Raw genomic sequence first — 20524 nt, 5'->3', positions numbered from 1 at the left:
AGCAACCTCCTCCTGGCCACAACCACCCCTCAGGGAGTTGCAGACAGCAATAAGGTCACCCCTGAGCCTCCTCTTCTCCAGGCTAAACAACCCCAGCTCCCTCAGCCTCTCCTCGTAGGGCTGTGCTCAAGGCCTCTCACCAGCCTCGTTGCCCTTCTCTGGACATGCTCAAGCATCTCAATGTCCCTCCTAAACTGGGGGGCCCAGAACTGAACACAGTACTCAAGGTGTGGTCTAACCAGTGCTGTTCCTCTATCACTGTTTTTTACAGCATGAAATGATCCAGGAGGAGCATGTTGGCAGGACAACAGACCTTTTTATGGCTTGAGAGTAGAGACTGAGAGGTGCTCAGGCTGCAGGAGCAGGCCTATTCTCCTGTTTTTTTTCTATATCCTTGACAGTCTTTTCTGTTTTCATACTAGGAATTATTATATTTTGCTTCCTCCACCAGAAATCAGTTGAATGACTTGAATGCTGAGAGAGGAATCTGGAGAGTCTGTTGGTAGATTTGCTGTCTGTAGGGTAAAAGTATCTGTCATTCAGTTTTAAAACCTGAATATCTCTCTCTGAATTTTAACACACAAGAGTTATAATTCATGTAGTTGGTTTTCAGTCATGTTTATTCCTTATACAGAGCTAAATCCTTCGAAGTCTACAAGGAAATACCATTAGAGTGCATCTTGTTGGCATCTCATTTTTTCACACCTGCACTGAGGCTTGCAAGATCAATTCTCACCTTGTCATACTCTGCTGAAGAATAGAACTACAGTAACTTGGAATCTTGCTGTGGTATTAAATACTTTCACAGATGCTATCCACTGCTCTGAGACTATAGGCAGCTGCTTTAACATCACTTGTAGTCAAAACAAATTTCCTAGTAGCTATTATTATACTTCTGTCAGAAGAGTAGTTGTACTAAACTGTCTGGCACTGAGCTGGGTTTTCCTGGCAAGAATTACATAGCCAGCAGTGGACACTGAGAAGTGTTGGCAGCAGACTTATTGTAATATTAGACACTTGAGGTTTTCTTGTAGTATTTGAAGTTATTATAATATTTAGATGATCTTTGAAGCACTCATACTATCTTAATCTCTAATTTAAAATACGTGTAGATAGTTTGTTATAAACCTGAGAGTCTGTAAAGTCTGTGCTTGCCCCTAGGAGACAAGGTCAGATACCACAAGCTGCCTTAGCCCAAATTCAAATGGTTCATGCACTATGATTAAATAAAACTTGGTCTTTTTTCTATTAGGTTGCTACCCAAGCAGAATCTATTCTCATTTCTTGTAGAATATTTGCTCTCTGCTTTGCTATATGAAGAAAAATATTTGAGAGGATGAGAGACAATAAGATACTTTTTTTTTTAACTTTTAATTTTCTCATATTTTATCAATTACTGTCTTTAAAATAATTACTTTCTGGTTGTCCCTTCCCTTTACCTATATTACAACCTCAGCTTAAATGTTAATCTTCAGGTTTTCATGAATTCACAAAGAGTATAAATTCACTAAGTGCTAATCCTCCTGCTCAGATATTGCTTACTTAGGATCATTTTGAAGTCTGTAGTAAATTATTTTTGCTAATCTTGTTTGATTAGTAAAACCATAGGATCACAGAATCACTATAGTTGGAAAAGACCTTTAATATCATCAAGTCCAACCATTATCTAGTTCTATCAGGGCCACTACCACACCATATCCTTGAATACCATACCTTTTGAAGGCATTCAGAAGTTATGTGCCTGTCTTTCTTATGCAGAATTGTAATTTTCTTCTTTCATCTGGTGTCTTCTGAGCAGCCAGTGACCTCATAGCTATGCAGCTGCCCTCTACTTATAGGCAGCTGTGGAAAAAAAAATACTTTGAAGGTAATTGTAAGTAATTAAATAACAAAACATGAAGACTGTTTGTGGTGTGTAACCTATAAGAAAGCAGACATTTTACCTTTTAGTTTTTAGAATCATAGAATCCCACAATGTTTTGAGTTCAAAGGGACCTTGATATGAGAAAAGGGGTGGAGAACATAGAGTGTAGAAATCATCAACTATGTGGGCACTGATATAAAGCATCATCATTCAGATAAACACAAAGGAGGTGGGTTAAGCTTCAGAGGGTCTTGAAACACTCTCATGGAGAAGAAGAATACTGTATTCAAAGATGAGAACATTGGAGACTCCAGCCAAGAATGTGACCCACAACTGATGCCAGGTGGACAAAAGGAAGAGAGGTCATATTGAGGTAGACGTCAGCCTTCCTCCCAAAGACCCCAAACGGTGACCACCAGGTGGCAGTGAGCACGCGTAAGGAGGTGGGACACTATGGAAATGAGTTCCAGGAACTGATTGTAATAACTCCACCTGATCCCAGAAGTAATTGTAGTAAGCCTGCTCCTGGTCTGAGTATGTATGATTTTGTAGTACAAACATCTCACTTGAACAGGGTGAAGTTGTGCAAAGGCTTTGGAGGAGCTTGTCACCCAGCGCTGATTAAACATATCTTTCCTGATAACACTCTGCGTGTTGTGAGGTCTCATTTCCCATAAGTCAATCTCTAAAGCTCATCTGGTCCAACTCCCCTGCAGTAAGCAGGAACATCTTATCACAGAATCATAGGATGATTTGGGTTGGAAGGGACTTCCAAAGCTCATCTACTCCAGCCCCTTGTAGTCAGTAGGGACGTCACTCACTAGATCAGGTTGCTCAGAGTCCTCTTGAGCCTGACTTTGAGTATCTCCAGGGATGGGGCCTCAACTGCTTTCTTGGATGCTGCAGTGTTCCAGCATCCGATATGAATCTGCTCTGCTCTCATTTCAAACCATTGCCCCTTTTCCTGGGATAGCAAGCCTTTGGAAATAGGCTCTCTGCAGCCTTCTTGTAGCTCCCTTCAGGTACTGGAAGGCAAATTTAAGGTCCCCATGGTGCCTTCTTTTCTCCAGGCTGAACAACGGCAGTTCAGTCTGCCCTCAAAGCAAAGGTGCTCCAGCCCTCTGATCATTTGCATGTCCCTGCTCTGGACCTGCTCGATCAGGTCCGTGTCCTTCCTGTGTTGAGGGCTCCAGAGCAGGATGCAGTACTCCAGGTGAGGTCTTCAGATAGATGAGGTTGCTCAGAGTCCTGTTGAGTATAAATTCCTGAAGGCTGTATTCCAATTGGTTTCCATTCCGTCTCCAGTTTTAGGGGTTTGAATCCACTCTCATCATTTCCATGTCATGGCAGTGGTTTTTTCAGCACCCTGTAAAAAAATCATCTTGTCCTGAGAAAGCCTTCCCAGCTTTTCCTGAGTGTTTTTAGATGTCCTTCTGTTCTGGCTGCAACTGAAAGTGTACTGATTCAAAAGCAGGAATGAAACACTCCAGAAAGCAAAGCAAAATTGCCATAAATGAGTTCTGTTTTAAAAATGGCATCTCTATAGGTAGTTACCTACTTTATGTAACTTAGAAGATCACATCTGTGATAGATAAAGAAACAAGGTTCAGAGAAGGAAAGTTATTAAGACGAAACATTCACAGCCAAGTAAGTTGAAAAGGAAAGTGCAAAAGAAGTGATAATTGATTGTGGTTAACGGAGGATGGAAGTAACAGATTGTATCTGCACTGCTGGAATTGCAGTCAGTGTGAACTAGAGTTGAAAAGTGAAGAGGCCAAAGGGCATCTGCTCCTGTCACACAGTGCCGCATCCTTGTGGTGGTTAGGGAGTTGTACAAATACCAGCACATGTATCATTTATTACTATTAAATCATAATTTAAGGACGATATTATATTATATAGCCTTGTTCTTAAAATTATATATTTCATGACAAGAGAGATGTAGAACTGCTTGAGGGAGTCCAGCATAGAGCCACAAAGATGATGAAAGGAATGGAACTTCTCTGTTACAAGGAGATACTGAGGGAGCTAGGGCTCTTTGGAGAAGAAGAGCCTGAGGGGTGACCTCAACAATGCTTATGAATATGTAAAGGGAGAGTGCCAGGAGGATGGAGCCAGGCTCTGCTGGGTGATGCCTGATAACAGTACAAGGGGCAATGGGTGGAAGCAGAGGCATAGGAAGTTTCATGTAAGCATGAGGAGGAATTTTGCAGAGTGAGGGTGACAGAACACTGGAACAGGCTGCCCAGGGGGCCTGTGGAGTCTCCCTCTCTGGAAGTATTCAAGACTCACACAGTTGTGTTCCTGTGTGATCTGGTATAGGTGATCCTGCTCTGGCAGGGGGGTTGGATTGGATGATCTTTCAAAGTCCCTTCCAGCCCCTGACATTCTGTGATTCTGTGATATAATATTGTTAATATAGTTAACTTCTATTATTAGGGGACTATTTTTGCCTCTTTTATCTTCTTGGGTAAAAGAGGTAGTGCAGAAGTGGCATGAAATTCTCTTATCTATCACTTCACCAGTCCTTACATTTGAAAACAATTTGTTGTTTTGTTTTTTTTTTTTCCTCGTCCAGCATTCAATTTTTCACATGAAAGTGGAGATCCAAAGCTTCTGATTCAAGTATTGGGCCAGTTTACTCCAATATTCGTTTGTCCTTGATTGTTATTCACTAGAGAACCATTACAATTTCCAGATAAGATTTTGCTTAAAGATATGTTCATATGATGCATGTATCATGGAGGGAAGAAAAGAGCAATTTGCCTGTTCAATGGAGTTCCAAACATAGTTTGAAAACTTAATTACAAAACCTTAATGGTTTCAAACTTAGGGGTAAAAATACAAATACAACTACATTAGCTGTACCAGCAGCGCCAGGCACCAGATTTCAGGGTGAAAATAAGATACATAGTGATAGTTTTAGCAGTATGTAAGATAAATATGCAATGATGTGTATGCATACATATATGTATCTTAAGGGATTGTCTGCCTCCTATTTACATATATTTAGTGCTATTAATTCAAAGGGATTTTCAGTCTTTCAGGTAATTCAGAGTTACTTGTTGGTTTTGTTTGTTTGTTTCAGGACATTTCTGAACAATTCTGATGAACATCTTCCTCAGGATTTCTCCAAAATCTGTTACCCTCCACCACAGTGGTTGTTCTGCATTCCATCATCCTGTCCGTCCTTACTGAAGTGAGTACCAAAACCTGGTTGTTCTAAAAGCATCACAAGATTTATAGAATGGTTTAGGTATGAAGGGACCTTACACATCAACCAGTTCCAAGGCCCTGCCACAGACAGGGACACCTCCCACTAGTCCAGGTTGCTCAAGGCCTCATCCGACCTGTTCTTGAACACTTCCAGGGTGGAGATAGCCACAACCTCCCTGGACAACCTGTGCCAGTGTCTCCCCGCCCTCACTCTTAAGAATTTCATCCTCATCTCCAGTCTCATTCTCCCCTCTCCCAGCTCAAAGCCATTGTCCCTTATCCTGGCGCTCCTAGTCCTTGTGAAAAGTCTTTGTCCAGCTCTTCTGAGGTTCTTTCAGGTACTGGAAGACTGCTCTAAGGTCTCCCTGCAGCCTGCTCTTCTCTAGGCTGAACAATTCCAGCTCTCCCAGTCTACCCCCACAGAGGAGGTTCTCCAGCCCTCTGAGCATCTTGGTGGCCTCCTCTGGACCCTCTGCAGCAGCTCCAGGTCCTTCTTGTGCTGGGGACCCCAGAACTGGAGGCAGTGCTGCAGGTGTGGTTTGAGCAGAGCAGAGGGGCAGAATCTCCTCCCTGTGCTGCTGCTCTCCCTGCTCTGGCTGCAGCCAGCACACAGCTGCCTGCTGGGCTGCCAGCAACCATTGCTGGCTCCTGGGGAGTCTGTCACCACCTGACACCCCGAAGGCCTTTTCCTCCAGGCTGCTCTCCAGCCACTCCTCACCTAACCTGGATTTGTGCTTGGGATTGCCCTGAACCAGCTGCAGGACCTTGAACTTGGCCTTGTTGAACTTCATGAGTTCATGAGCCTTCATGAGCCTGCACAGGTGCCTCTGGATGGATCCCTTCCCTCCAACCTGTCATCTGGGCCACACAGCTTGGTGTTACCTGCAGACTTGCTGAGGGTGCCTCAGTGCCACTGTCCATGTCATCAACAAGGGTGTTAAGCAGCACTGGTCCCAGTACTCACCCCTGAGGCACAGCACTTGTCAGTGGTCTCCATTTGAAAACTGAGCTGTTGAGCAAGGCTGAGTGGTCACCCCAATGGGATCCTGGGGTGTATTAAGAAGAGTGTGTCCAGCAGATCAAGAGAGGTTCTCCTTCCCCTCTACTCTGCCCTGGTGAGACCTCATCTTGAATACTGCATTCAGTTTTGGGCTCCCCAGTTTAAGAGGGACAGGGATCTACTGGAGAGAGTCCAGCAGAGAGCTACAAGGATGATTAGAGGACTGGAGGTCATGGCTTATGAGGGGAAACTGAGGGACCTGGGACTGAGAGAGGATTTAATAAATGTTTTTAAACATCTGAGGGCTGATCAGGAGTTGGGGGGACAGGCTCTGCTCACTTTCTCCCTGTGATAGGACAAGGAGCAATGGGTGTAAGTTGCAGCACAGGAAGTTCCACCTCAACACAAGGGGGAACTGCTTTTGTAAGAGTCACAGAGCACTAGAACAGGCTTCCCAGAGAGGTTGTGGAGTCTCCTTCTCCGAACACTTTCAAGGCCTGTCTGGATGTGCTCCTCTGTGATCTGTGATAGATTGTGTGGTCCTGCTCTGGCAGGAAGGTTGGACTCAATGATCTCCTTGGGCCCCTTTCAACCCTAATAGCCTGTGATCCTGTGAGTGTGACCATGCAGCCAATTCCTTCTCCAGCCAGTGGTCACCTCTCATGTCCATGCTCTTCCCATTTGGTGACCAGGATGTTGTGAGGAACAGTTGTGAGGGACAATTGTGAGGAACACTTTGCACAAGTTCAGGTAGATAGCCAACATTAATCAAACACAGTTACAACATATGAAAAGAGTGCATCTGAATAAATGTCTAATTAATATTCTGATCAAAAACTCATAGAAACTTTTTTCTTTTTCAATTCTTTGCAGATTTTCCTAATCTTTAAAGTTTCAGAGTCTATAAGAAAGGTCACAGTGAGAGTAGCCTTTTTGGTATTCTGTTCATTGTGTTTGATATTTGAATTATCTGTGAGGTTTCTTTAATTAAAGTGTATATAGCTCTTGACAATAAGGTAGCTCAGCACAGTTGCTGTTTTGAAAGACTTGTAATTAAAAGGGGAAATAAAGAATGTGTGCTTCTGTTTATGATTCCTTGGATAAAAAAATAAATTAAAGGTTTAATATATAAATAACTCATTGAAAAATGTGCTGCTTGGTCCTAGCTGATTTTGGGGGAGATTACTGCATGATTAGAGGCAAAAAGCTTAATTTCTTTTTCTGTGTCACTGCATATAATGACAAGTTACATATGAGACATATGCTACCAGCTGTGCTGTCATTCCCATTCTAATTTTGAACCTGAAGCACTCCCACACCACTGCAGATCCTCTCCTAACCCCTTCACCTCCTCCTCTTCTGCGAAAGTTATTTCCTGAGATTCTCCCTCTCCACTGTCACGAAAAGCTGCTTTTGTCAGCTGTTATTGTGTTTGCTGAGAAAGTGTTTTTAAATATTGGAGGAATAAGTTATCCTAGGAGTGACCTGTGGAGACCTATTGATAACCAATGCTCTGTGTTCCCATGTACACTTTGTCCTTCACAGTATCTTCCCAAAGAATTTGCCCAGTGCTACACCAAATAAGATTTCTCATTGTAGCCTTCACTCTTCACCACTACTGCTGCCTCCTTCCATGATGCCTGCTGAGCCAGATGTGTGAGATGTCGTGACTCTTCCCAAGTTGTGTGGCTGGCCAACCAAAATGCCAAATGATTAAAAAGTCAAATTCAGAATGTGTTCTTTTCCTTGCTTGAAACAGTAATTCAGATTTTACTACAACTTAGAATATCATGTGTTTTGACCTCTTAGTTGAGAAATTAATCAGTGCCATTATAAGTTATGCTTGTGGTGGAGGCACCGTCCCTGGGGGTCTTCAAGAAAAGACTGGATGAGGCACTTAGTGCCATGGTCTAGTTGATTGGTTAGGGCTGGGTGCTAGGTTGGAGTGGATGATCTTGGAGGTCTCTTCCAACCTGGTTGATTCTATGATTCTATGATTCTATGAAAGGCAGGAAAGTAGGAGAGGTATACGAGAGGGAATGACTGCATGGTCACTTCAAAAAGGCATCTACTCTCTTTCTGTGCATTGCTAAGGACAATTTTCACACAGTAGAGAACTCTGTAAGCTTTCTGATGCCCTAATCCAAGCACTCAACATTTACATTATACTGTAAAAGACAACTTTTGGAAGGTAACTTCACAAGTGAGTATCCTTTACTGTGTAAAAAGTATGTAAAGGAAATGCTGATACTGCTTCAGTCTGACATAATTCTCTCTTTTGAGGTGAAATTAGGATTTTACAGATGCTATTTAGGACATATTTTTCTTGATCAAATAGCAGAAAAGTATTCCAGAGCTCTCCAGCATTTGTATATTTTCCCTGGACAAAAGATCAGAAAACACACATCTTCTTGACCACTGAAATGGTGAAAAATGAGGAGTCAAAAAAAAACCAAACCCAAACCCCAAAAGCATGTCTCTGAGGAAATAGTGTACCTGTGTGAGGGTGGTGTGCATATGGACAGACAATCATAGAATCATAGAATCAACCAGGTTGGAAGAGACCTCCAGGATCATCCAGGCCAACCTAGCACCCAGCCCTATCCAGTCAACTAGACCATGGCACTGAGTGCCTCATCCAGTCTTTTCTTGAACACCTCCAGGGACGATGCCTCCACCACCTCCCTCGGCAGCCCATTCCAATGGCAAATCACTCTCTCTGTGAAGAACTTCCTCCTAACATCCAGCCTATACTTTCCCTGGCACAACTTGAGACTGTGTCCCCTTGTTCTATTGCTGGTTGCCTGGCAGAAGAGACCAACCCCCACCTGACTACAGCCTCCCTTAAGGGAGTTAAGAAGCTGTGAGTGCTGTCCTGCTGATAACGAGTGAACTACATTGGTAAAGTAGTTACTGTTTTCTTTTGCTAACACATTTTTGACTTTTCAGAAGTAAACACTGAAGGTCCCTGTATGTAATTAATTAATTTTAGGGCTACATTCTGATGTGTTCTAATTGTTTTACTAGTTTTACACTGTGCATTTATGTCATGGAAAATCTGATTTCTTAAAACACTGCATTTAGAGTAATAAAGACACATTATGCTGACACATTATGCTTAAGTATTGCAGAAAACTGTTTTTTTACAGTGACTTAATTGTTCCTGGATTGTTTTTTTACCTCTAACATCTAATAAAAAATATACATTCACTGTGCATAACACAGCAGGAGGCGCAGGGCATTGCACACCTTCCACCTGATTTTTAGCTGCAAACTGACATATATATATGTGCCTGTTAAGTATTTGTTCTTCCTTAGAGTGATATTTTGAGAGAATGTTTTGCTGGTTCCTGAAATTGTTTTGTTTACAATTTCACTGTTTACCCAGATTTGCTACATGACTTTTTTTCATGCTTGCAAGTGGCCACAGTCTTGTTTTGTCTATTTCATTTCAACATCTTTGTTGGTGTTGTCAACCTGAATTCGTGTTAATGTTTCTTTGCCATTTAAAAAATCTTATCTTTGGGGGCTTTGGGGGTTTTGTGGTTTTGTTTTGAGGTTGTCTTTTTTTGTGGTGGTTTGGGATGGGTTGGGTTTTGGTGTTTTTTTTTCATTTGGGTGGTTTTTTTTTTGTTTGTTTGGTGTTTGTTGTTATTGTTTGCTGTTGTTGTTGTTTGTGTCACAGTATCACAGTATCATCAGGGTTGGAAGAGACCTCACAGATCATCAAGTCCAACCCTTTACCACAGAGCTCAAGGCTAGACCATGGCACCAAGTGCCACGTCCAATCTTGCTTTGAACTGCCCCAGGGACAGCGACTCCACCACCTCCCCAGGCAGCCCATTCCAGTGTCCAATGACTCTCTCAGTGAAGAACTTTCTCCTCACCTCCAGCCTAAATCTCCCCTGGTGCAGCTTGAGGCTGTGTCCTCTCGTTCTGGTGCTGGCCACCTGAGAGAAGAGAGCAACCTCCTCCTGGCCACAACCACCCCTCAGGTAGTTGTAGACAGCAATAAGATCACCCCTGAGCCTCCTCTTCTCCAGGCTAAACAATCCCAGCTCCCTCAGCCTCTCCTCGTAGGGCTGTGCTCAAGGCCTCTCACCAGCCTCGTTGCCCTTCTCTGGACACGCTCAAGCATCTCAATGTCCCTCCTAAACTGGGGGGCCCAGAACTGAACACAGTACTCAAGGTGTGGTCTAACCAGTGCAGAGCACAGGGGCAGAATGACCTCCCTGCTCCTGCTGACCACACCATTCCTGAGGCAGGCCAGGATGCCACTGGCTCTCCTGGCCACCTGGGCACACTGCTGGCTCATGTTCAGGTGGGTATCAATCAGCACCCCCAGATCCCTTTCTGTCTGGCTGCTCTCCAGCCACTCCGACCCCAGCCTGTATCTCTGCATGGGGTTGTTGTAGCCAAAGTGCAGCACTCTGCACTTGGAGCTATTGAACCCCATCCTATTGGACTCTACCCATCTGTCGAGGCGGTGGGGGTTTGAACAGGGCTGAGTAATTGAAAAGGCTGAGAACTGGTAAGGAGGCACAGCTGCAGAAAAGTGGCCTTGGGCAGGCTAGTAGAGAAGCTGAGAAGTTAGCTGCTATCTGCAGCTGAGCCGTGCGAGGGGACCTCAAAGAGGGGACAGGCTGGTTAGCCCTGGGAACAAGCAAGTGCTGTGGCTAGCTGTGCAAAGGGGGATTAAGGGGGGTAGTTGGTCAGGTCTGCTTCTATGCATGTGAACAGCCCATACTCTGCTTTGTAAGGCTATCAAAAGTACACACCCCTGTACCCAGCTCTGCCATATGAGCATCACGCTTAGCTTCAATAAATGGACTGACCACCTATGTACCATATGGGTATAAGCTTGTGTCTTTCCCGCTCCCGCGCAGCCTAAGTGAGGCCAACTCAGCAGTTGTTTGGTTTTGTTTGTTTGTTTTTGGGTTTTGGTTGTTTGGTTAGGTTTTTGGTGGTGTTTTTCTTATCTTGGATGCTAACCAAAATTTCATAGTCGGTTATCAAGCCAAATAATTACCGATCGTTTCTGTTAGTGCTGATTGTGATTCACTCTCTGCTTCGTTTGAGGTTTATAACCATGTCATTTGCAAACCAGGAGTTCTGGTGGGGTTTTGTTGGTTTTTCTTCTCTTTCACTGTACAAAACTGAACATTTATATGTGTGATATTTATATGTACTTCACCTTTTGTCACTTTCTGTGAGGCTAGTCTTATTTTCACTGGTGCTGAGCTATGAGGATGGGAGAACATATGCCTCTCCATATGCACGTTACAAAACTTCTCAGTGCATTTATTGATGCTAGCTTCATGGCTGTAGGGAATGTCTGCTGTATTTTATTTTTCCTCCAAGTGAGTCACACCATTGTACATTTCAATTTGCAAGAGGCTGAAGGAGCCAAGAACTGGTGTATATTACAACACGATAGCTTCCCATCTGGTCAATGACAGACAAGTTTTTATTTCAACTCAAATATTCTAAAAATAGCATTTATTTCTGAAACCATTTAAAATACTACCCTTAGTAAATCTAACTGACCAGACTTGTCCCTCTTCATATAGTTTGGAGGCAATGAGTGACCTTATCAGCTATGATAATGAGGCATTCAAGGGAGAAACAAAATTAAGGTGGCCCATATATTTTAACTGAGTCAGTGAAGTTTCAACTCTGCTGACAGCCACAGCTGAGAATATAGTAATTGTTTTAATTTGAACTTTAATTAACCTCTACTAATTAGTTCTCAACATGTGTTACAGTTTATATGTATATAACTAAACTTGAACTTACAGAAATTAAGGTGATAGTAATAAGAATGCAGAGCCCTAATGGTGGAAGTTTAAATGCAGTATGTGTGTTTTAAATATGAAAAAAAAAAAAATCAACTCTGGCTGAAAATTCTACCAAGATTTAAAAGCACATTTGTGTATATTTTGGATACACAAATATATGCTTGTATGTATTTTTGATAAATACTATTAGAATCCAGTGTATTAATAGAATTCTGGAGAAGAGAAGATTTCAAGGGGACCTTAGAGTTGCCTTGTAATACCTGAAGGAATCTTACAGGAAGACTGCAGAGAGACTTCTCATAAAAGTGTCTTGAGACAGGACAAGGGGGAATGGTTTGAAGCTGAAGGAGAGCAGGGTTAGATTGGATTTGAGAAAGAAGTTCTTCAGTACAAGGGTAGTAAGACTCTGGAACAGGCTGCCCAGGGAGGCTGTGGATGCCTCCTGCCTAGGGGCATTGAAGGCCAGGTTGGATGAGGCCTTGAGCAGCCAAGCTTCCAACCTGAGCCATTCTAGAATTATCAACAATAGCATAAAATGTGGCAGAGGAAAAACACAAATCTGTGCATAAATTTTCAGGCCATATACGTTGATGATCAACTTCTAGATACTTACTTTATTGTTAAAATCCCAAAGGCTGAGCTGTGTAACATCCTCCTCTACTGAAATGACTATTGCAGCATTAATTGTGAAGTTCTGGCATAATAGTTAATAGTGATGTAAAGATCCTGCTAGAAAATGGGATTTTAGGAGCTTGGTTCCTAGAATCGTAGAATCATTTTGGTTGGAAAGAGCTTTAAGATCCAACTAAGCCATGTGCCTCAGCACCACATCTTAGCATCTTTGCAACACTTCCAGGGATGGGGATTCAACCACCTCTCTAGGCAGCCTGTTGCAGTGGCTGAGAACCCTTTCAGGGAAGGACTTTCTTCTCATGTCCAACCTAAACCTCCCTAGGTGCAACTTGAGGCTGTCTTCACAATTACTTCAGGGTTGCCTTTCAGGACATCAGAGACACAACATTTCTGGTAACAGAAACATGACATACACACAAGGAACTAATCCAGAGGATGATATCAGCTGACAGTTCCATTTCCAGGTTTGTATTTGGTATATTGTCTATAGAGCAGCCCTGGCCCAGCAGCACTACTCAAGTTCAGTCTTCTCTACTTTTTTTGATGCATGCACACAGGCAGAGATCTGGGAGCTTGATGGTTGTAGGAGTGTGTAACATAACAGAGAAGTTTCCCATTAGAGGAGCCACATGAACTCACTGTAGTTCTGCCTCACTAGTCATGTGTAAGTAGCACAGACAGAATATGTGCAGTCATATCATAAAATCATGGAATGGTTTGGATTAGAAAGGATGTTAAACACCATCCATTTCCAACCCTGCGCCGTGGGCAGGGACACCTGCCACAAGATTAGGTTGCTCAAGACTTCATCCAACCTGGCCTTGAACCATATCCCTGGGCAACCTGTTCCAGTGTATCACCACCCTCTCACTCAAGAATTTCCTCCTCATCCCCATTGTCAATCTCTCCCAGCTCAAAGCCATTGTCCCTCATCCTGTCACTACAAACCCTTGCCAAAAGTCCTTTCCCAGCTCCTCTGTGGCCCCCTTCAGGTACTGGGAGGCTGCTCTAAGGTCTTCCTGGAACCTTCTCCAAGCTGAACAACCCCAAGGCTCCCAGCCTGTCCCCAGAGGGGAGGTGCTCCAGCCCTCTGAACATGATCATGTTGACTGTAGCTGCCAGAGTGCAGCCATACAGCAAATTGCTTATCCAGCCAGTGCCACCCCTCACATACATGCTATTCTAGGTTGTTGACCAGGATGTCATGCGGGAGAGTGACATATACTTTACACAAGTCCAGGTAGATACCATCTGGTGATCTTCCCTTATCCTCTAATGCTGTAACTCCAAGTTGACTTATCAGGCAGGATTTGCCCTTGGTGAAACCATATGAATGCTTTTCTAGTCTCTCAGGGACATGTATCTTGTGATGAAAATGGCTTTAATTGAACTGAAGGTGTTTGCTGTGTGCTGCTGGTAGGTGATGTTTACACTTGCAAAGCTGATTCATTGCTGCATGTGTAGTTTTTAGACCCATCTGTGTAAAATTTAGGTGCATAAAAGTTTACAAAGGCAATGTATAAACTTTGAGCATTGTCAATTCACAGAATCATGGAATCATAGAATCAACCAGGTTGGAAGAGACTTCCAAGATCATCCAGTCCAACCTAGCACCCAGCCCTAGCCAATCAACCAGACCATGGCATTAAGTGCCTCATCCAGGCTTTTCTTGAACTCCTCCAGGGACGACAACTCCACCACCTCCCTGGGCATATTGTTATATGAACTGGTAGCCAACATGAATGAGATACAATGACTAAGAATAGCTGAAATTTACATTTAAAACCTTAAAAACAAAATTTAAAGATTCAGATTTCATGGACACTTTGGAGCTCTTACAAAACAATTAATGTAATAGTGAACTAAAGAATAGTAGCCTTAAATTTATTCAAACACACAAAAAACTTTTTGCCTGGGAGGACAAGGCAGATGTGGCTCCATGAAAGAAATAAGTGAGGTTGCTTTGTATCAGTTTTAACTTTGGCAGACTACCAAATGTTAATTTGCTTTTAGCTAGTTGAGATTAAATGTAATTCCTTCCCTGAGCTGCCTTAAAGTAAGCAAGCATGAAAGCATCTGCGGAGTAATCTGGGAGGAATTGACATTTAAGGGGGTTAGCATTACATCTGCACTTTAAGGATATTAATTTCATAGATAAATTAACTACATTATTCTGTCTTTATCTTACATTTTGAAAGGACTCCATCAGCCAGAGAAATGGCAGCCCAGGGTCAGCTGAAACTGCTCATGTCCCAACCCTACTGTAATCTGAACCTGCTCTTGGAAACTTTGCTGCTTCATGATTGTCTCCTGGTGAAAATTCTGCTGAGAAGTTCAAGTAAGTATTTATACTCTCAGTGCCTGTACAAAACAGAAATCCATGTTTAACTACTTCAGTACTGAAGCTAGGCTGATAATCATGTTGGGGAGTACCAGTAGGCACCCACTTGTCAGCAGGAAAGTTCCTGGATGAGTAAAAGAAAATGATAAATCACTGCATTTTTAATGAGAATGTTTTGTAGTCAGTTCTGAGTGTTCACAGTTTCAAAGAAGACTACAGTTTGATAAAATTGGCTGTAAATGAGTCAAAATTAGTTTGAACTTTACAGAGATTTGATACCACCCCTGCTTTACACAGACTTTTAAAAGTGTGGATTACTAGTCTGAAAGATCACTTCCAAAATGATGTTCCAACAGTGAAAAGCTTCTTAAATTATTATCTGTTAGTCACTGTAGGCATTCTAGAAGCACAATTTTATGCTTCTTTGTGTTAATGTTCTCATTAATGACGCTGTGAAAGTAGAACAAACAACAGAATGGTTCTACATGGTGGGTTTTTTTTTTTTTTTGCTCTGCTAATACTGTGTTTGAAGCAACAAAATTTATTGCAGCTTTCATTTTAATACCTTTGGGATCAAATGTTCACATTGGTAAGAAACAAAGGTTATAATCACCTCTTTGTCATAATCTTGCAGTGATCATGGAATCATAGAATTCCTTGGGCCGGAAAAGACAACTTTATCAGGTCCAACCTTCAACCCAACACCACCATGGCCCTTAAACTGTGTCTCCAAGTGCCATAGCCACATATTTCTTGAACATCTGGGATGAGGACTCCACCACTTCCCTGGGTACCTTGTTCCAATCCCTGACTACTCTTGCAGCAAAGAAATTGTTCCTCATGGCCAACCTAAACCTCCCCTGGTGCAATTTCAGGCTGTTTCCTCTCCTATCACCTGGTACTAGTGAGGAGAAACCAACCCCCATCTCACTCCAACCTCCTTTCAGGGAGCTGTAGGGAGCAATGAGGTCTCCTCTCAGCCTGCTTTTCTCCAGGCTCAACAACCCCAGATCCGTCAGCTGCTCCTCCCTAGCCCTGGTCTCCAGACCCTTCCCCAGCTTTGTTGCCCTTCTGTGGACATGCTCCAGCCCCTCAGTGTCCTTCCTGGAGTGAGGGGTCCAAAACTGACCCCAGGACTCAAGGTGTGGCTTCACCAGTACAGAGACACAATCATTGTCATGGTCCTACCGGGCACACTATTGCTGATCCAGACCAGGATGCTGGGGGCTTTGTTGGCACACTGCTGGTTCATGTTCAGCCCCTGACAACCAGCACCCCCAGGTCCTTGCCTGCCAGGCAGTTTCCAGCCACTCTGCCCCAAGCCTGGAGAGTTGATGGTGTTGTTGTGACCCAAGTCCACAACCTGGTGTTTGGCTTTGTTAAACCTCAGCCCATTGGCCTCAGCCCATCAGTTCAGCTGGGCCAGATTCACTGGCAGAGCTTCCCAACCCCCAAGCAGATCAGTGAGACTCTCTCTTTAGCAAAAGAAATTCTCCCTACTTTCCAAAAATCTTTAGGTCCACATAACATTAGATATAACATAATTTAGCTCTGTCATTTTGAAGAGGGCTGGCACTTGCCAGGGGTACAGCATTGCTTCCTCTTCTGTCGTGCATCTTACTGAGAGCTACACTCATCCACTTGGCTATTCAAGTGCCTGCCACCTTTGACAAAGACTGGCAAGTGTTTGATCAGGATCATATCCTTACACACATGTTATCCCCTGTGGAGTTTTACTAGATGCTGGAATTACTGCAGGTGTTAAGTGACAGAATGTGTTAATCTGTTGACTGACCAACCCCTTGAGCTTCAGGGAAATATATGCTACTTTGAATTAGAAAATCTGCTATTTACACAGACTTTATTAATGTAATTACAGGATTGGTGTGAATAAACTTGCAGTTTGTGTAGAGATAAAACCAGCCCTTATCCCTATCCTCTACATTAAATTCAAAAGGGTTAATTGCCTAGTGATAGAATGATTGCATTCTTTACTCCTTCTCCTATACAGCAGCTTTCTGATGCTATATAGGATCATGGAATCATAGAATCAGTCAGGGTTGGAGGAGACCACAAGGATCATCTAGTTTCAACACCCCTGCCATGGGCAGGGACACCTCATACTAGATCAAGCTGTCTAGAGCCTCATCCAGCCTGGCCTTAAACACCTCCAGGGATAGGGCTTCTACTACTTCCCTGGGCAACCCCTTCCAGGCTCTCACCACTCTCATGGTGAAGAACTTCTTCCTAACATCCAGTCTGAATCTACCCATTTCTAGCTTTGTTTCATTCCCCCTAGTCCCATCACTAACTGGCATCGTAAAAAGTCCCTCCCCAGCTTTCTTATAGGCCCCCTTAAGATGCTGGAAGGCCACAAAAAGATCACTTCAGAGCCTTCTCTTCTCTACACTGAACAGTCCCAGCTCTTTCAGTTTGTACTCATAGGAGAGGTGCTCCAGCCCTCTGACCACCCTTGTGGCTCTTCTCTTGACATGTTTCAGCACATCCATATCCCTCTTGTAATAGAGGCAATATTATTATTACTATTGTTATTGTTATTGTTATTATTATTAAAGCTCTTAGGTAGAAGTGAAGTTGGACTAATAAGCTCTATCTTAGCAACAATGATTTTAGATTCTTCTGCTGAGTAGGATAAAAGACTTACAGAGTTATGTACTTGTCAACAATAAAACGTTGCTGTGTGTAATATGCATGAAAACAGATAAAAAGCTAATTGTAACGTAGGTATTCAGTAATTTGCCATAATGACAATAAAACTAGAGTGTATCAGAATTTCTTGAATAGGTAATGCCTATTTTCACATTTTGCTCTATTTTACACTTTCCCTTTAAAAAACAGACCACAAGGCAAACAGTTTGTATACAGAGTTGCTGATATGCAAGTGTTTTTATGTATTTATCACTTTTTGTGTTGGAATAGGAAAGAATTTTAAAGGTTGGAAAACACCCCCAAAATCACCAAGTCCATCCCTTTACCCAGTCCTGCCAAATCCACCACTAAACCACACCTATCATTACCACACCTACAAGTTTTATGAACACTTTGGGCAGCCTGTTTCAGGCTTAACCTTTCAGTTAAGCCTCCTGTGGTGCAACTCAAGACTCTCATGCTGCATAGTTACCTAAGAGAAGTGGTAACCAACCCCTGCCTGACTCTGAGCTCCTTCCAGGGAGCTGTAGAGAGAAGTGAAGTCTCCCCTCAGCCTCCTTTTCTCAAAACTAAACACCTCCAGGTCCCTCAGCTGCTTTTCACCAGCCCTGTTCTCCAGACCCTTCACCAGCTTTGTTGCCCTCTATCCCCTCAATGTCCTTCCTGGGGTGAGTGGCCCAAAACAGAATCCACTGGGCTCTCCATCCCTGGAGATAAACAGGTTCGATAAACATGTGGCAATAGCACCTGGGGACATTTGTTTAATGGCCATGGTGGTGTTGGGTTGATTGTTGGACTTGATGATCTTAGAGGCCTTTTCCAAGCAAACAATTCCCTGACTCTGATTCTGTGAATAGCCTGTATTAAATTACTCACAGTGTAATACAATGCCAGAGTTATTTTCTTTAGGTCAAATATTCAGTAAATGTCTTCTAAGACAAGTTCTTGAATGAGTGCTGAGTCCAGGGCCTTTGCTGTGCCTTTGCAGAGGGAAGTAATGGAGGTAGCTGGCACTGTGTTAATTTTCTGACAAAACAAAACTGTTTTGCAATTTTCTCAGAGGAAATTTTTTAGCAAAATTGCTTTATCACCCATGGATATGAAAACAGAAATGGATTATTTTGACAAGCAACAAATAACAGAGGAACAAAGAAAGTGGTGCTTGCATAATGTGAGTTATTGAATCCAGCAGATGCTGATATGAAAAGGGTGAAAGTGAACTCTCAGAGTTTCTGCTAGACTTGCTCTACATGCACAGCATGCCAGCAGAACAGTCTGTGACTTCTCGCTTGAGAGTCTTTATTTCCAAGAACCAGGAGTTATTCTTTGCATAATAAAGCAAAAAAGACATTTTTTTTTTCTTCAATTAAGGTGGCCCAGCACCAGATTAATACCAAAGAGAACTTTGTCAGTTTACTTACACCTCACCATCTACCGATAGCATAGAATGAAAAAGTGGTTTGGATGAGAAGGGACACTTAAAGGTCATCCAGTCCAAATGCCCTGCAGCCAGCAGGGCCATCTACCACTGGAGCAGGTGTCTCACAGCCTCACCTACATCTCCTGCCTCTCTGGGCAACCAGTGTCAGGATCTCACCACCCTCAGGTCTAACATTTCTCTCTTCTCTCTAGTCTGAATCTCCCTCTTCTAGTTCCTAACTGTCACACCTTGCGCTGTTACTACATGCCAGTGACCCAACACCTAGCACTGAACTCACATTGAAACAAAGAAATTGGAAAAAAATAGATAAGCGAGAAAGGAAGAGGTGGCTGAGAACACTTCAAAGCACATGCAAGGCCTCTTTAGTTTAAAAAGAAGAGTCGCTAGTACCAAATTAAGAGAACAAGCAACGCATTCCTTAAAAACAAAAATCATATTCATTACAATGCATCCCTGAGGCTCCAGTTACAGAGATTGAATTTCATTTTCCACACACAACTTTAAAGCAAATACTGGCATGGCAAGATAAAGGCGAAGAGAACTGCTTCAACAGCAGGGCAAGGCCACTGACAGCCTCACCTCATGTTTTTTGGCTTCCACAGTGCGTATTTGAGAGATTAATGGACAGGGGTATTGTGTAGCCTGTACAGTTAATGCCAGATGATATCCTGATCCCTTTGAGGACTTCAAAATAACTACTGATAGCAACATTTGCAAATACTCTACGATAAGTTTATGGATGCAGGTCTGAAATTGGACCCAAAGAAATGTGAGTTCCCTGAAAGAGAAGTAATTTACCTTGCATGCAGAAGCAAAGGAGTGTTTCCACTGAGAAGATAGAACACTGTGGTGCAGTGTCAGGCAACTCCCCAGACACCAGTAGATTATGAAGAGTTTTCTAAGCCTGTGCTTTTATAAACCAAATTTCTGGCAAGAGAAATTACTTGGAGATGTATTTTTAGACAAGAAGGATATGTATGCTTTTCTCCCCACTCCCAATTCTTTTCCCCTTGTGAAGCAGCTGTTTAACAGCCACGGTGTAAAATGTGGCATTTCAAAGTAAATTTTAAGCAGTACATAAATTTCATTTTAATTAAGTTGATTATATTTTAATCGTTTAGAGGTGATTAGCACTGGGGCTTTTATACATTTCCCTAAAAGAACAGTGTAAGGTGGTAACTTTACCAACTGAGCTCATTTAGGAATCAGACTGAAATTGAGTGAGAGTAAAAAGAAAATAGATATTTCTTAACTAATTTACCATCTCCATTAAAATTCTGGCATTGGCTAAATCTTGATAACAATTTGAAACTTTTATTTCAAGTCACTGGATGTCATTATTTTTGCACATCCTTGTAATAACTCCTTGAATTTAATAATCCTGAGGCACAGTCTGCCAGGCAATTGGAAGAGCCAACAGTCCCATGGTTCAGCCACACAGTTTTGGAGAAAGACTATCTTGGAGGGTTTTTGACAAGATTTAGGAGTTAATCTACAACACTGTCCTCAACAGGACATCACCAATAGTGACTGAGTGCACCATCAGCAGGTGTGCAGATGG

At 42.7% G+C, this 20524-nt stretch overlaps 1 protein-coding gene across 1 annotated transcript in view; it reads left to right on the top strand.

The window, feature by feature from the left end:
- KIAA0825 (KIAA0825 ortholog) overlaps window positions 1-20524 on the top strand; it is a 359412-nt gene that overhangs the window by 139731 nt on the left and 199157 nt on the right. Inside the window, 2 exon segments of the mRNA XM_064176290.1 lie at window positions 4953-5063; window positions 14710-14849. Coding sequence (XP_064032360.1) covers window positions 4953-5063; window positions 14710-14849 — 251 coding nt within the window.

This window comes from Pogoniulus pusillus, chromosome Z, assembly GCF_015220805.1.
Source record: "Pogoniulus pusillus isolate bPogPus1 chromosome Z, bPogPus1.pri, whole genome shotgun sequence".
Taxonomy (NCBI): Eukaryota; Metazoa; Chordata; class Aves; order Piciformes; family Lybiidae; genus Pogoniulus; species Pogoniulus pusillus.
This window is presented reverse-complemented; position numbering and strand designations above follow the sequence as displayed.